Raw genomic sequence first — 14,826 nt, forward strand, 5'->3', positions numbered from 1 at the left:
GTGTCTGGGAGCTCGGGTCAGGGCTGGGGGTGTCTGGGAGCTCCCCCCGGACCACGGTGTGTGTTGGGCTGTGGGGGCACAGCTGGGACACAGGAGGCACAGCTGCTGGTGCTGCCCTGGGAGCAGCTCCCCTGCAAATCCCTCAGCCTCACAGAACCTCTCAAACCCGGGAGGATGGGCCCGTTCAGCACCACAGAATCACGGGATGGCTGAGGCTGGAAGGGCCCATCTGGTGCCACCTCCCTGCTCGAGCACGGCCATCCCAGAACACATGGCACAGGGTTGTGTCTAGACACCTCTGGAATATCTCCAGTGAGGAGACTCCATTGCTGTTGGACAGTCTGTTCAGGGCTGGGTCACTGCCTGGCCATCAGGTCCTGCCTGTTCCTCCTGTGCCATTGCTGGGCCCCCCCGAGCAGAGCCTGGGCCATCCTCTGCCCCCTCCCTGCAGCCCCTACGGACATGGGGGAGGTCCCCTCTCAGTGTCTGCTCTGGAGGCTGAACAGCCCCAGCTCCCTCAGCCTTTGCTGTCACAGAGATGCTCCATCCCCTCAGCACCTTTGTCACCCTTTGCTGGGTGCACTGCAGGAGCTCCGTGTCTCTCCTGTGCTGCCGAGCCCAGAGCTGGGCCCAGCGCTGCAGATGTGCCTCCCCAGGCTGGGCAGAGGGGCAGGATCTGCCCCTGCCCCTCCGGCGATGCTTCCCTGTGCAGAGGGCGAGCAGCGGCAGCAGCGAGGCCGCCCTGGGGACACGGCTGTGACAGCGGGCACGGCACGAATGTGGAGCACAGGAGGCACCTCCTGGCCAGAAGGCAGCACTGCCACCTCCTGCACTGCCACCACCGCGCTGTCACCTCCCTGCCACCTCCTGCACTGCCACCACCGCGCTGTCACCTCCCTGCCACCCTGTGCCAGCCCCTGGCACTGCCCTTTCCCTCGGTCTGGGCTCAGGGTGACAGACCTCATTCCACTGCTCCTGGGCCAGTCCCGAGTGCCAAACCTTGCTTCCATGGCTGCCTGCATTAATCCCAAAAAACGGGCTGGAACAGATCTTGGCAGGACACAGGGTCGGTCCCTCTGCATTGTACCTCAGTCTCCTCTGTGCTGAACATCACCAGATCCTTCAGCCTTTCCTTCTGGCCACCTTTTCCAAACCCCGATGACTTTTGTCCCTCTTCTGGCTCACACTGAGCACTGCTGGTCTTCTCCTGAGATCCCACTGGGACCCTCCGTGTGCTGCCAGTGGCCGATGCAGCTCCCAGGGATCTGCCCTGTGCTGGTCAGACACCTGACCCCATGGTCCCTAACAGGCCCCTTTCCCAGTTTCCCTGACTTTGGGGATTGTTTGACACAGTCTGGTCTCGGCTGTGGGGGGAACCCCAGTTACCCAGGGCTGCTGGAACACTGGCATGGCCCAGTTTCCAGATTTTGGGCCAGATCCCTCTCTTCCAATTCAAATGCTGAGAGAAGCTGGACAGTTGGTCCAAAGCCCAGACTCACAGCAGCTGGTCACACTCTGTCCCCAGAGGGGCTGAAAGTGCTTCTGAATCTGCAGGTGATGCTGGAATGTCCTGCTTGCACTCAACCACAGCACTCACCCAGACACTTCCCTTCCTCCGCAGCAGTTCCACCACTTTCATCACTTAATCAGAGTATTTGCTTTGGTTTATTTGCTTATGGTTGTATTTTTGACTATTTAAATATTTCCACTGCATCCTTGGTTAGGTTATTTTGCCTGACCCCTCCCCCTGCAGTCAGGAATCTTCCCTAGAGACTTTGGCTTTTTCCTTCTAATTTGATTGCTGTCATAATTAGCTTTCAGCCTGGCTAACCCTAGCCCTGCTCTGTGTGTGATGGGTGTGTGTGCTCATAAACCCCCTGCCAAAGCAGGGCTGGATTTTTCCCAAGTCGTGCTCCTCCATGACTCACCCGGTAAATCATGGAACCACAGAAGGTTTGGGCTGGGAGGGGGTGGACTAGTTAGTGTCTCCAGGTTCCATCCCATCCTGCTTTCTACAGTCCTGCATTCAAAACTGGCAAGTTCCCCCCCTCCCCTCGCTGCAGCAGCTCTGGGGGAGGAGGGACCCAGCGAGGTCTCCTCTGCTTCCTCAGACCTCTGGACTCACACTTCGGGGTGCCCTGGAGCTCAGGGGAGACCTTGACTGTCTCTCTCACGTGTTGGAGCAATTCAGACACCTTCAGTGTCTGTTATTCCTTCACACAGCAGCCGGGTTTGCCGAGATACCCACAGGAGCCTGCCCACGGTTCTGCTCCTCCCCTGCCCCCAGCCAACTCTCTTGATCTCAAAAAGGCCATTCCAAGCCTTCCAGCACTTAATTCCTGCCAGGCATCTAACCCTGGGTGTAATTAATGAGCAGTTCCATGTCTCCACACCTACAAGGTGTTGCTGTGTGTGGGAACAAGGTTCGTAGGGAAGCAAGAAGGAGCAGGAGCCAGTGGAGCTGCCAGATGAATATTAAACCCAAAGAGCTGCTCAGCAATATTTTATGTTTGTTACTGAGTTTGACTGGTTGGAAAAAAAATCCTGGGCAATGCAAGGACTCCAGGGAATTAGCATCTTCCCCCAGCATAAAAGCCTAATTTTTTATGGAGCACAAATGAGTTCTGGGCAGACGGGGAGGTCTGGGAGCATCTCTCTGTATTTGCCAGCTGATATTTCTAAGTGCCTACAAAAGTTGGGAGGACTGGGAAGTGATACATTAAAAATTGTAATTTTTAAAATAGGAAAATAGATGGAAAAGGGCCTGGGAGGGGGGAAAGAGCTGCCTATTTCCCTGCTGCATTGCAGCTGTGCAGTTAAGGATCTCCGTTAGGCTTTGCTACCATAAATTAAGAAGCATCAAACAGAGAGAGATAAGAAGGCAAGGAAAAAAGTCAGAGATCTTACAGCTCCAAGATGGGGCTCCAAGGGCACTCCCAGGCAGAGCCCCCAGCTCCAGGATGGGGTGAAACCTGGGGCCAAGAGCTGCCAAGGGCTCACCCAGAGCAGGAGGGATTTCGGGTGACCTTGGCAGTGGGACAGAACCCAGAATCCACCGTGGAAAACCCAGCCAGCAGCAGGGAAGGTTCCAGACTTCATGGGGAAAAGCACAGCTTCTAGAAGGAGAAGTCCCTGTGTAGGCAGCCATGGAGCCTTCCCAGAGGCACTGAGGAGCAGGGTCAGTGGGCAGCACTTGGAAATCCCCTGGATCCTGGCTCCAGGGGCACATTCCTGAGGCCACACTGAGCTGGGGCTCAAGAGCCAGAGGGTCCTGCCCATGCCAGGTCTCCCTGGGACTGCAGGGGATGGAGTCTCATCTCCCCTGACACCCCACCAGCTTTCCCTTCCCTGCATTCCCCACCAGCTTTCCCTTCCCTGCATTCCCCACCAGCTTTACCTCCAGCATCACCACATCTCCAGGCCATCACCTCTGGCTGCTGACCACCCCAGAACAGATGCCAGCAGAGGATCCCATGGAAGCTGCAGTGTGGGATTGGGTAGGATGGCTGCTCTAGGTACATCCTGAAAAACAGAAGTTAATTTATTAAGCAGTTTTCTAATTCTGGGACAATTTCCCCAAGAAATGAGTTGAAGCTACAAGACAGGAGAGATCCAGTGTTGGGAGCAGCAGAAACACACAGAGATGCTCAATGCCACAGGCTTTGGGGAGAAAAACCTGGGAAAGGCTGTGGTACATTAGATGGACAGCTGGACACTTACAGGAATTACTGTGGGGGTGGAAGGGCCTGGAATTAGCACCCAGATATGATGAACTCCAAGCCTGCACTTCCCATGGACGTGTCCCATGCAGCTGGAGATGGGATAACTCCCACCTTTCACCCATGTTTGGTGTTGGGCCCCTCACGACAAGGACATGGAGGGGCTGGAGAAGAAAAGGTGTCCAGAGAAGGGAGCAGAGCTGGGAAGGGGCTGGAGCAGCAGGAGGGGCTGAGGGAGCTGGGGGGGCTCAGCCTGGAGAAAAGGAGGCTCAGGGGGGACCTTCTGGCTCTGCAACCCCCTGACAGGAGGGGGGAGCCGGGGGGGGTCGGGCTCTGCTGCCAGGGAACAAGGGACAGGAGGAGAGGGAACGGCCTCCAGCTGTGCCAGGGGAGGCTCAGGTGGGACAGGAGGAGGAATTTCCTGCTGGAAAGGGTGGTGAGGCCTCGGCAGGGGCTGCCCAGGGAGGTTTGGAGTGCCCAGCCCGGAGGTGTCCCAGGAAGGACTGGGCTGTGAAACCCACGCCAGGACCTGCCCGATCCCCCCCGCGAGCTCTGCCCCGTGGTGGGGATTTGGGGAGTTTTGGGGAGGTTTGGGACAGAGCCCCGGGGGCACACGGGGGGTTCGGGTCGGGGTCCCCCCGTCAGCCGGTCCCGCTGTGCCCCCCGGCGGCCCCGCGCGGTCCTGCAGGCCCGAGTCACACACCTGGCACAGGTACCGTGTCACACACCTGGCACAGGTACCCTGTCACACACCTGGCACAGGTACCGTGTCACACACCTGGCACAGGTACCGTGTCACACACACCGTGTCACACACCTGGCACAGGTACCGAGTCACACACCTGGCACAGGTACCGTGTCACACACCTGGCACAGGGCCCGAGTCACACACCTGGCACACACCACGTCACACACCTGGCACAGGTACCGTGTCACACACACCGTGTCACACACTGTGTCACACACCTGGCACAGGTACCCTGTCACACACCTGGCACAGGTACCGTGTCACACACTGTGTCACACATCTGGCACAGGGCCCGAGTCACACACACCGTGTCACACATCGTGTCACACACCTGGCACAGGTACCCTGTCACACACACCGTGTCACACACCTGGCACAGGTACCAGGGCAGGGTCCTGCCCGGGGGGGAGCCCAGCCCCGGGCACGTCCGGGGGTTCATTCCCCCATCCCGGGCAGGAGTCCAGCTCCAGGCACATTCAGGTGCTGGTTCCTGTTGTCCCCCAGTGCCAGGGGCTCTGGAGCTGCAGCCTGGGGGTGGGTTGGCCAAACACAGCTTGTGGTGGCACTGGAAACCCCTCTGATGATGCCAGTTCCCTAATTGTGGCTTGGATCCTTGCCGTGTGTGCAGTGACAGTTTGTCTGGCTTTTCAAAGCCCAGGATGCCCCACACGGCTCTTTGCAGGCAGGTACAAGCTCCCCCTGCCCTCACCCTGAGGCAGATAAACAGAACCCAGCTGTGGATGGACATTTGGCATTCCCTTGTCCTCTGCCCTTCCACCTCGTGCCTCTGCACAGCCCTGGGGACAGCTCTGCTGCAGGGACAGCTCTGCTGCAGGGACAGCTCTGCGGCCTGAGGGGACACAGAGAGGAACCTGCAAGTCCTGAGCTGCTCTCGCTCCTCCAGTGCTTTTGGATTGGCAAAATAAGCCAGGGATCAGCCTCTCCAAAAGCCAGAAGTTGTTGATTAGTAGATGGGGTTGGTTATTGTCAGATCTCCGGGACTGGGCTGGATCGAACTGGACTGAAAGGATCAAAGGGAGGAGCTCCTGGGTTTCGATACTTTATGGCCGAGGCTCGGGCAGGGAGTGTCCCCGGTGCTACTCGATGTACTGCACTGTCACCAGGGGGGTGGCGAAGCGGACGCGGCGGCGGCGGCGCTGGATGTGCCGAGCCCAGAGGTGCATCAGGGAGCGCCCCAGCGAGCTCTGCCGCAGGTAGCGCTGCAAGAGCCCACGGCCCGGCCCCCGGGCACGCTGCCTGACCCCCAGCCCCCACTGCCAGGGGCTGGGCCGGGCCGGGCGGGTCCTGCCCCGGGTGCTGCGTTCCAGCCCCGTGGGGCTAAAGACCCTCCCCTCTCTGGGGAGGGACCAGGCCGTGGCCATGGAGCTGTGCTGTCCCGTGGCCTCACGTGTGTCCTCTTCCGTGCCCTTGCCCATGTCCAGCCGCGGCAGCTTCACTCCGAGGCGCCGGCCAGACTTTCTGACCCTCAGCAGTCCCGGCAGCTCGGTCTGCACCACCGGGAAGGGCCCCTGTTCCCATTGCCACTGGGCCAGCTGTGCCTCCAGCTCCCTGCACTGCTCCTCAAACAGCGCCCAGGTGTCCTGGGAGCTCCGGATGAACCTTGGGAAATGCTTCGTGTAGCACATGGAACTCTGTCGGGAGCTGCCAGGGGACGTGTCCGCCCATTCCTGCGCCCTGTCCACGCTGCTCTGCTCCTCCGGCTGGGCTCTCGCTGCCTTTGGAGGCCTCCAATTCCTCCGGATCCTCTGCAGGAACCACAGGTGGCTGAGACAGGAGCAGCTCCTGGGCCCACCCCACAGCCCCCATGATGCTCCACATGCCACCCCAGCCCACCCCAAACCAACCCAGCCCACAGAGCCGTGCAGAGGCACCTACCCAGAGACGCTTGTCCCGCAGCACGACAGCGACCAGGAGGAGCTGCAGCACCAGGATCATGACTGCAACCAGCTCCCCCATGGTGAACATGTCGAGGGACCTCATGGCACCATCCCTGCCACTCCAGGTCACCAGTCAGAGCCCCCTTTTATGACATCATGGGGCAGGCAGAGCCCCCTTTGTGACATCACAGGACAGGCATGGCCCCTTTTATGACATCACGGGGCAGGAAGAGCCCCCTTTGTGACATCACAGGTCAGGTGGGGCCCCCTTTGTGACACTGGGAGTTCCCAGGAGCCCCAGGGAGAGCCCTCGCTGCCTCAGGCAGTGACCCTGCATTCCAGGTTGTCCTGCTAAAACAGTTGGGATTCCTAAGGTCAGTTGGGTTGTAACAATTCCATTTGACATCACGAATCTGTTTTCAGCTGTTGTTGGATCTGTAACTGCTGGGGTTTAACTGGTTCATCAAATAAATCTCTTTTGAATAGGTGGTTTATCTCAATTTCAGGACCCTCCATGACACAAGAGCAGTGATCATCCCCCTGGGCCGGGCACGGTGAGGTCGGACCTCAAATCCTGGGGTCAGTTTTGGGCCCCACATGACAATAAAGTCATTGAGGTGCTGGAGTATGTCTGGAGAAGGGCAATGGAGCTGAAGAAGGGTTTTGTGCTTTAACCCCACCTGCCAATTCAGTAAGGAAAAAAAAAAGGGAGAAATGAACAAGGTGAGATAATTCAATAACTGTACATAGATTCTGAAAGTGCTGGAAGGGAAAGGACAAACAAGGAAGGAAGAAAAGAAAATCAAGTGATGTGTGCCCTGTCTGGGGCACAGCAACCACAGAAAGATGAGCTTTGGATTCCCAGGGAAGGAAGGAGGGAGGCAGCAGGTCTGGAGAGTGATGACCTTTGGAAGAAGGGGCAGCAAGTCAGGAGGCCAACAAGGATGTCGGGAGGTCATGGAGGGAGAAGATGAGAAGGGCCAAAGCCCAACTAGAACTTAATGTGGCTAAGGAGGTAAAAGGAAAGCAAAATGATTTTTAGAAATAATACTTTGGCTGGGTTTTTTTAATTTGTTGCTGGGGGGAACGTAGAGCCAAAGAGTGAGGACAAGCCTGAGGTGCCAGGGGATGAGGCCCAGCCACGGGGGGTTGTGAGGGTCAGGGCCTGCCTGACCAACCCAGGATGTTGTTTGTGGCTTGGACAGGCCGTGGTGGCTCAGGATTGAAACCTTTTGCTCTTCTGGGCCCGGCACTGCCACCAGCACTGGGACATCAGAGGAGGCGGCTCCGGGAGGGAGGGACGCGGCGGTGGCACTGGCAGGGAGGGACGTGGTGGGGGCACTGGCAGGGAGGGACGTGGTGGGGGCACTGGCAGGGAGGGACGTGGTGGGGGCACTGGCAGGCAGGGATGTGGCAGCTCCACCAGGGTCCCAGGAATCCCCTCAGGCGGGCACGGAGCTTGCCCAGGAAGGCCCGTGGTGCCCAGCCCCGGGCCCTGCCCGGGGGCACCCGCTGCCGGGGGGGGGCCTTGGCTGGGCCCCACCACGGGTCAGGCGTGGGGATGCTGCGGGCCAGCTCCAGGAGGCTGCTGCTGCTGCTGCTGCTGCTGCTGTCGGCCTCCAGGGAGTTGGTGATCACCACTTCCCTGGGGAGGAACCAGGCCATGGCCGCGGAGCTGCTGCTCTCCAGCTCTGGGGGGCTGCTGCTGTGTCGTCCCGTGGCCTCATTGTCCTCCTCCCTTCCATTGTCCCTGTCATTGTCCTCCTCCCGTCCACTGTCCATCTCATTGTCCTCCTCCCTTCCACTGACCGTGTCCTCATTGTCCTCCTCCCTTCCACTGTCCCTGTCATTGTCCTCTTCCCTTCCACTGTCCCTGTCATTGTCCTCCTCCCTTCCACTGGCCGTGTCATTGTCCTCCTCCCTTCCACTGGCCACGTCTGGCCTCTGCACTCGGAGGTGCTGGGGAGAATTCCCACCCCCCAGCAGTCCCGGCAGCTCCTCCGGCCTCTCAGTCTGGAGCCCCAGGAAGGGTCCCTGTTCCCATTGCCACTGGGCCAGCTGTGCCTCCAGCTCCCTGTGCTGCTCCTCAAACAGCACCTGGGCGTCCTGGGAGCTCCGGATGAACCTTGGGAAATGCCTCCTGGAGCTCATGGAACTTCGTTGGGAGCTGCCAGGGGACGTGTCTGCCGATTCCTGCGCCCTGTCCACGCTGCTCTGCTCCTCCGGCTGGGCTCTCGCTGCCCTTGGACACCTCCAGTTCTGCAGGATCCTCTGCAGGAACCACAGGTGGCTGAGACAGGAGCAGCTCCTGGGCCCACCCCACAGCCCCCCATGATGCTCCACATGCCACCCCAGCCCACCCCAAACCAACCCAGCCCACAGAGCCGTGCAGAGGCACCTACCCAGAGACGCTTGTCCCGCAGCACGACAGCGACCAGGAGGAGCTGCAGCACCAGAATCATGACTGCAACCAGCTCCCCCATGGTGAACATGTCGAGGGACCTCATGGCACCATCCCTGCCACTCCAGGTCACTAGCACAGGCTGGGGACGAGCTTCCCCAGTGACCTGCGGGGTCTCAGTGATGGGATCCCAACACTGCTGGGGTGGCAGAGGCTGAGGTGGTGCCCACCTGCAGTGCCCCGTGTCCTGGGGCCTGTTATAGCCCTTTGTGACATCATGGGGCAGGCAGAGCTGCCTTTGTGACATCACAGGGTGAGCAGAACCCCCTTTGTGACACCTGGCTGCCATATGACGAGGGGACGAGTCACCTGCTGGTGACACCTGCAGGGCCCGGCGGGATCAGGCAGCCGGTGCTGGGCAGCTGCAGCTTCCCATGGCAGCTCCCAACGAAGTTCCATGAGCTCCAGGAGGCATTTCCCAAGGTTCATCCAGAGCTCCCAGGACGCCCAGGTGCTGTTTGAGGAGCAGCACAGGGAGCTGGAGGCACAGCTGGCCCAGTGGCAATGGGAACAGGAGCCCTTCCTGGGGCTCCAGACTGAGAGGCCGGAGGAGCTGCCGGGACTGCTGGGGGGTGGGAATTCTCCCCAGCACCTCCGAGTGCAGAGGCCAGACGTGGCCAGTGGAAGGGAGGAGGACAATGACACGGCCAGTGGAAGGGAGGAGGACAATGACAGGGACAGTGGAAGGGAAGAGGACAATGACAGGGACAGTGGAAGGGAGGAGGACAATGAGGACACGGCCAGTGGAAGGGAGGAGGACAATGAGATGGACAGTGGACGGGAGGAGGACAATGACAGGGACAATGGAAGGGAGGAGGACAATGAGGCCACGGGACGACACAGCAGCAGCCCCCCAGAGCTGGAGAGCAGCAGCTCCGCGGCCATGGCCTGGTTCCTCCCCAGGGAAGTGGTGATCACCAACTCCCTGGAGGCCGACAGCAGCAGCAGCAGCAGCAGCAGCAGCCTCCTGGAGCTGGCCCGCAGCATCCCCACGCCTGACCCGTGGTGGGGCCCAGCCAAGGCCCCCCCCCGGCAGCGGGTGCCCCCGGGCAGGGCCCGGGGCTGGGCACCACGGGCCTTCCTGGGCAAGCTCCGTGCCCGCCTGAGGGGATTCCTGGGACCCTGGTGGAGCTGCCACGTCCCTGCCTGCCAGTGCCCCCACCACGTCCCTCCCTGCCAGTGCCCCCACCACGTCCCTCCCTGCCAGTGCCACCGCCACGTCCCTCCCTCCCGGAGCCGCCCCCTCTGATGTCCCAGTGCTGGTGGCAGTGCCGGGCCCAGAAGAGCAAAAGGTTTCAATCCTGAGCCACCACGGCCTGTCCAAGCCACAAACAACATCCTGGGTTGGTCAGGCAGGCCCTGACCCTCACAACCCCCCGTGGCTGGGCCTCATCCCCTGGCACCTCAGGCTTGTCCTCACTCTTTGGCTCTACGTTCCCCCAGCAACAAATTAAAAAAACCCAGCCAAAGTATTATTTCTAAAAATCATTTTGCTTTCCTTTTACCTCCTTAGCCACATTAAGTTCTAGTTGGGCTTTGGCCCTTCTCATCTTCTCCCTCCATGACCTCCCGACATCCTTGTTGGCCTCCTGACTTGCTGCCCCTTCTTCCAGAGGTCATCACTCTCCAGACCTGCTGCCTCCCTCCTTCCTTCCCTGGGAATCCAAAGCTCATCTTTCCATGGTCGCTGTGCCCCAGACGGGCTCCCACCATCACATCACCCCCCACCCCCAGAGTTTGTCCCCCCAGCCCTTTGTGCTCCCCACCCCACTCTCAGCCTGAGGAGCAGCGAAGGCCTCGGTGCCCAGCGTGGACTGACCCACCCCAGGACATCAACACTGCAGCACAAATCCAACCCACAGCCCCTGGGCAGAGAGGGAACTCTGTCCCCACCCAACCCAGTACAGCCTCCAGCCAGCACCAGTCCTGCCCCAGCACCCTTCCAGCTGAGGGGGTGTCCAGAGTCTGGGGGTGCCCGGTCTGTGTGGGGGCACCTTTTTGTGGGTGAGTTTTCCCTGCCCTGGAGAGAAGCTTCTCTTTTGCTTCTCCTTTTGCTTTCTCTGCACATTAGTTCTCGTGCTCAGTGTGTTCTTCCTGCCCTTTCTGGAAATGGGTTGGAGGCTTTGGGGGTCACGGCTGGTCTGATCCCCCCGCAGTCCTTGTCCACCTCTCCCCCTCATTCCTGCTCCTGCCCTGGGCTGTGTCGTGCTGATCTCCAGAACAAAGATGTTTGCCCCAGAAATTGCTGCCCCCCCTCCACGTGGGCCCTTCTCCAGCCACATCCTGCTCTTTCTCTCAGGATATTCCTCCCCACAGCCATCAAGGTTTGGGACAGACACGTTGGCCCCAGATCTTCTGGGCCTCTCCAGGGTCAGGTGCTGTGCAGGTGCTGTGTGTGCTGCAGCCACTGAATGCCCATGAGACTGGAGAACAGTTTAATAACTGGTAATTTTGGAACAATCAGAGCACCCCAGGCCTGCTGGCCTCTGGGCCAGGCAGGGGTCCCAGAGGGGCCGGGTTCCCACGAGACAGTGGCTGCCACGGGCTGGGCTGTGCAGGCACCGATGGACCCTGGGACCAACCTGCCCTGGCCAGGGTGGGCAGTGGCTCCAGAGCTCCTGCTGGGCCCCACATCCCTCCTCACAGGGATCCCCACGTCCCTCCTCACAGGGATCCCACGTCCCTCCTCACAGGGATCCCACATCCCTCCTCACAGGGATCCCCACATCCCTCCTCACAGGGATCCCACGTCCCTCCTCACAGGGATCCCACGTCCCTCCTCACAGGGATCCCACATCCCTCCTCACAGGGATCCCCACATCCCTTCCCACAGGGAGCCCACGTGTCAGTCAGTGGAGGCTGAGGGGCCTGATCCCTCCATCCCTCCCAGGGCCACCCTCATCCTGGCCAGTACCTGGAGGGAGCCAGTGCCCTTGCCCCAGGCAGGAGAGGCAGGACACACATTGCACAGTTTATTTCCATTTGATGGTGGGATGTGAAGGGGGGCCGTGGGTGCCCACCTTGGCAGAGCCAGCCCAGACCTCTCAGCCCTGCAGGCGGGCAGGGGTCCTGCTGTCGGGCTCCTCTCCCCCAGCAATGGTGCAGCTCCCCCCCTGTGGCTCTGGGGGTGTCCGGGGGCACTTTGGGATGCGCTGCCCTCATGGGGCACCCACAGCCCCTGGGTGGGTCGTGGGCAGGGGGTGCCTCGGGGTGGTGGGTCCGCAGGGCCGTCAGGCAGCATTGCCCAGGACCAGCACGCTCATGAGGAAAACCATGAGGAAGAAGATCCACATGAAGAAACGATCCATCACCTTGGCCACCTTCTTCCAGTCGCCGGTGCGGCGCTGGTTGGCGCGGTGGCGCCGGAAGCAGCCGGCGATGTACCCGACGTTCCTCAGCAGGGCATCGTGGTGGCACGGGCAGTGGTCCCGGGGGCAGCCCCCCGCCTCCCCGGGGCTCTCCCACGGCCCCCCAGCATCCCCCCTGCTCCCCCGCCCGCCCGGCGCCCGCTGGGCACTCTTGCAGCTCTCGCCCACCTCGTAGACGCAGCAGAGCCGGGCCATGTGGTGGAGGATGAGCCGCCGTGCCCAGGGGGGCACGGGCCGGGCCCCCGGCCCGCAGTGGTGGACGTTCATGATGAAGATGGTCAGCGCGGTGGAGGCCGTGATCATGGTCATGGTGGCGATGTAGTACTTCCCTGCGGGGGCAGGGGGCGCCGGCACTGTGCTGGAGGGGTCCTCGCCCCCCACAGCCCTTCCCCCTGGCAGGGGGGTCCTCGCCCCCCACACACCACGGCCCTTCCCCCTGGCAGGGATTCCTCACCCCCCACAGCCCTTCCCTCTGGCAGGGGGTCCTCATGCTCCCCACACCACAGCCCTTCCCCCTGGCAGGGGTCCTCACCCCCCACACCCCACAGCCCTTCCCCCTGGCAGGGGCCCCGCCCGCCCCCCGGCGCAGCCCCAGCCGCAGGGTTTGCCCCCGGGGCTCACCGATGAGCGGGACGCTCTCCGAGGGCGGCATGCTCTCCGCCACCAGCAGCTGGAACACGGTGAGGGCCAGCAGCACCGTCACCCCCAGCGACACCTTCTCCCCCGAGTCGGCGGGCAGGTAGAAGCCGAGGGGCGCCAGGAAGGAGACCATGATGCAGGGCAGGAGCAGGTTGAAGATGTAGAAGGAGGCGCGGCGGCGCAGGAGCAGCGTGTAGGTGACGTCGGGGTAGGGCTCGGAGCAGCAGCCGTAGGTGATGACGTTCCGCGTGGCCGGCATGCCCAGCACCTCCCACTCCACGTTCTCCACGAAGTCTGTCAGGTCCCCCGTGTCCAGGCGGTTGCGGAGGTCGATCTGGTTCCCGTTGTAGGTCCAGGAGCCGAAGGTGAGGCGGCAGCGCTGCCCGTCGAAGGGGAAGTAGGACACGTCCACCTTGCAGGAGCTCTTGGTGATGGCGGGCGAGTCCCACAGGATGTGCCCGTCCGAGCGCAGCACCACGTTGGTCTCCATGGAGCCCCCGAAGTGCTCGTCGGCACTGGGGGAGGAGGGGAGGGACGGCCGTAGGGCCAAGGTGGCCCTCGGGCAGAGCCATGTCCCCTCCCCGTGGCACGTGCAGCCCCTGGCTGCCCCCTTGGTGGGGAGGGTCAGTCCCAGGCACACCGGGCTGCTCCCACCCCCCTGGCCCCACGTCACCCAGTCGGTGTGACCACGTCCTGCATCACCCACAGCAGGACCCTCCTGCTCCCACCCCACGTGCAGCCACACCGCCCCAAGGCTGGCAATGCCTGCTGCAGCCCCCCAGCCCCAGCCTGAGCCCCCCGAGCCCTGGGAGCAGCCGGGGGGGCCGAGCACAACGCACTTGTTGTAGAGGATGATGTCTGGCCGCCAAACGTAGCTGCTGGGGATGCGGATGCTGTCGATGCCGCCGTAGTCCTCCTTGTCCCAGGTCAGGTGAGCGTCCAGCCAGGCCTGGCGCACCCACAGGTACGAGGTGAGGACCTGGTTCCTCTCGTCCTGCCGAGGGCAGAGGGTGGGCACGGGCTGATGGCCCCCGGTGCCATCCCTGCCCCCCTCAGCCCCCAGCCTGGTGGCCTCTCCGAGTGTCCCGAGGGGCTGAGGTGGCTTCAGGGGGGTCCTGCTGGTTTGAGGAGGTTGGAAATGTCTGAACTGAGCTCTGAGGCTCCACGGGGGCCGAGCTCATAGAGGGGGGAAGGTCGTGCTGGTTTTGGGGGCTCTGAGCCGTCTTCAAGTAGTCTGAGCTGGCTGGGGGGCAGCTGGGCTGGTTTGGGCGGGGTCTGGGCTGGTTTCAAGGGCTGAGCATCAGCGCGGGGTGGAGCAGGACCCACCGGGGCAGAGCCGAGCCCGGGGCCGTGCCCGGGCACTCACCATGTCGATGATCTGGGAAAGGGTGACCTGCAGGGTGACGTTGAGCGCCCGGTCCGTGTCCTCCACGGGGCGCAGGGCGCTCGAGTAGTTGGCGAAGAGGTCGCGGAGCAGCTTGTATGCGAACCTGCCCTGCGCCCCCCGGCAGCCTGGGGGGACCCAGAGCGGCGCTGGAGCGGCCAAGGCGCAGCCGGAGCCCTCCCGAGGGATCCTCAGGGGCAGCTGGGTAGGGTGGGGGAGCACACCGGGACCCCCGTCCCTCCTCGCCGCCAGCCTGAGCCCCCCCCGGGATGCCCCATGTGCGGGACGCTGCTCGCAGGAGCCATCGGATGCTCCCCCCGCCCCCAGAGGGGGGGTCCGCACCCAGAGGGGGGGTCGCACCGCTCGCTGCTCACCCGGGGCCAGGAGGACGCCGGCCAGGCAGAGGCAGAGGCAGAGCAGCCCGAGCGCTCCGGGCTCCATCCCGCCGAGCAGTCCCGGGACACGGGGGGGGCCGGGGTGACGTCAGGGCTGGGACAGGGCGGGGGGGCCCGGCCCCCACAGGGACCTGCAGTGAGGGGGTACGGAGGGACCCCCGAGGGTCCCCGGCTGGGAGGGGGCGGGGGCCGGGGTGGGGTTTGGGTGCCGAGG

At 62.3% G+C, this 14,826-nt stretch overlaps 3 protein-coding genes across 4 annotated transcripts; 1 reads left to right on the forward strand and 2 right to left on the reverse strand.

Moving 5' to 3' along the window:
* Window positions 1-5,549: 5,549 nt before the first annotated feature.
* On the reverse strand, window positions 5,550-9,115 carry LOC127472667 (uncharacterized). Of its 2 annotated transcripts, none has more exons than XM_051791238.1 (3): window positions 8,868-9,115; window positions 6,364-6,463; window positions 5,550-6,233 (listed from the first exon to the last, which is right to left on the reverse strand). In XM_051791238.1, exons 1-3 carry the CDS (start codon window positions 9,113-9,115, stop codon window positions 5,565-5,567), a joined length of 1,017 nt encoding a protein of 338 aa, XP_051647198.1. In that variant the 3' UTR covers window positions 5,550-5,564. The 2 variants fall into 2 exon arrangements, with proteins under 2 accessions (XP_051647198.1, XP_051647197.1); XM_051791237.1 differs by lacking the exons at window positions 5,550-6,233; window positions 6,364-6,463 and adding exons at window positions 7,450-8,147; window positions 8,301-8,636 and having other exon boundaries at window positions 8,768-9,115.
* Window positions 9,116-9,223: 108 nt separating this feature from the next.
* LOC127472682 (uncharacterized) lies at window positions 9,224-10,297 on the forward strand. The gene is made up of 2 exons (XM_051791265.1): window positions 9,224-9,439; window positions 9,593-10,297. The coding sequence occupies exons 1-2, from the start codon at window positions 9,224-9,226 to the stop codon at window positions 10,073-10,075; spliced, it is 699 nt and encodes a 232-aa protein (XP_051647225.1). The 3' UTR covers window positions 10,076-10,297.
* A 1,715-nt stretch (window positions 10,298-12,012) lies between these two features.
* On the reverse strand, window positions 12,013-14,658 carry CHRNA10 (cholinergic receptor nicotinic alpha 10 subunit). Its single transcript, XM_051791234.1, has 5 exons — window positions 14,592-14,658; window positions 14,200-14,345; window positions 13,673-13,827; window positions 12,816-13,348; window positions 12,013-12,523 (listed from the first exon to the last, which is right to left on the reverse strand). The coding sequence occupies exons 1-5, from the start codon at window positions 14,656-14,658 to the stop codon at window positions 12,057-12,059; spliced, it is 1,368 nt and encodes a 455-aa protein (XP_051647194.1). The 3' UTR covers window positions 12,013-12,056.
* Between the last annotated feature and the right edge of the window lie 168 nt (window positions 14,659-14,826).

This window comes from Manacus candei, unplaced genomic scaffold, assembly GCF_025592945.1.
Source record: "Manacus candei isolate 608988 ecotype Guabito, Panama unplaced genomic scaffold, ASM2559294v1 h1tg000031l, whole genome shotgun sequence".
NCBI lineage: Eukaryota > Metazoa > Chordata > Aves > Passeriformes > Pipridae > Manacus > Manacus candei.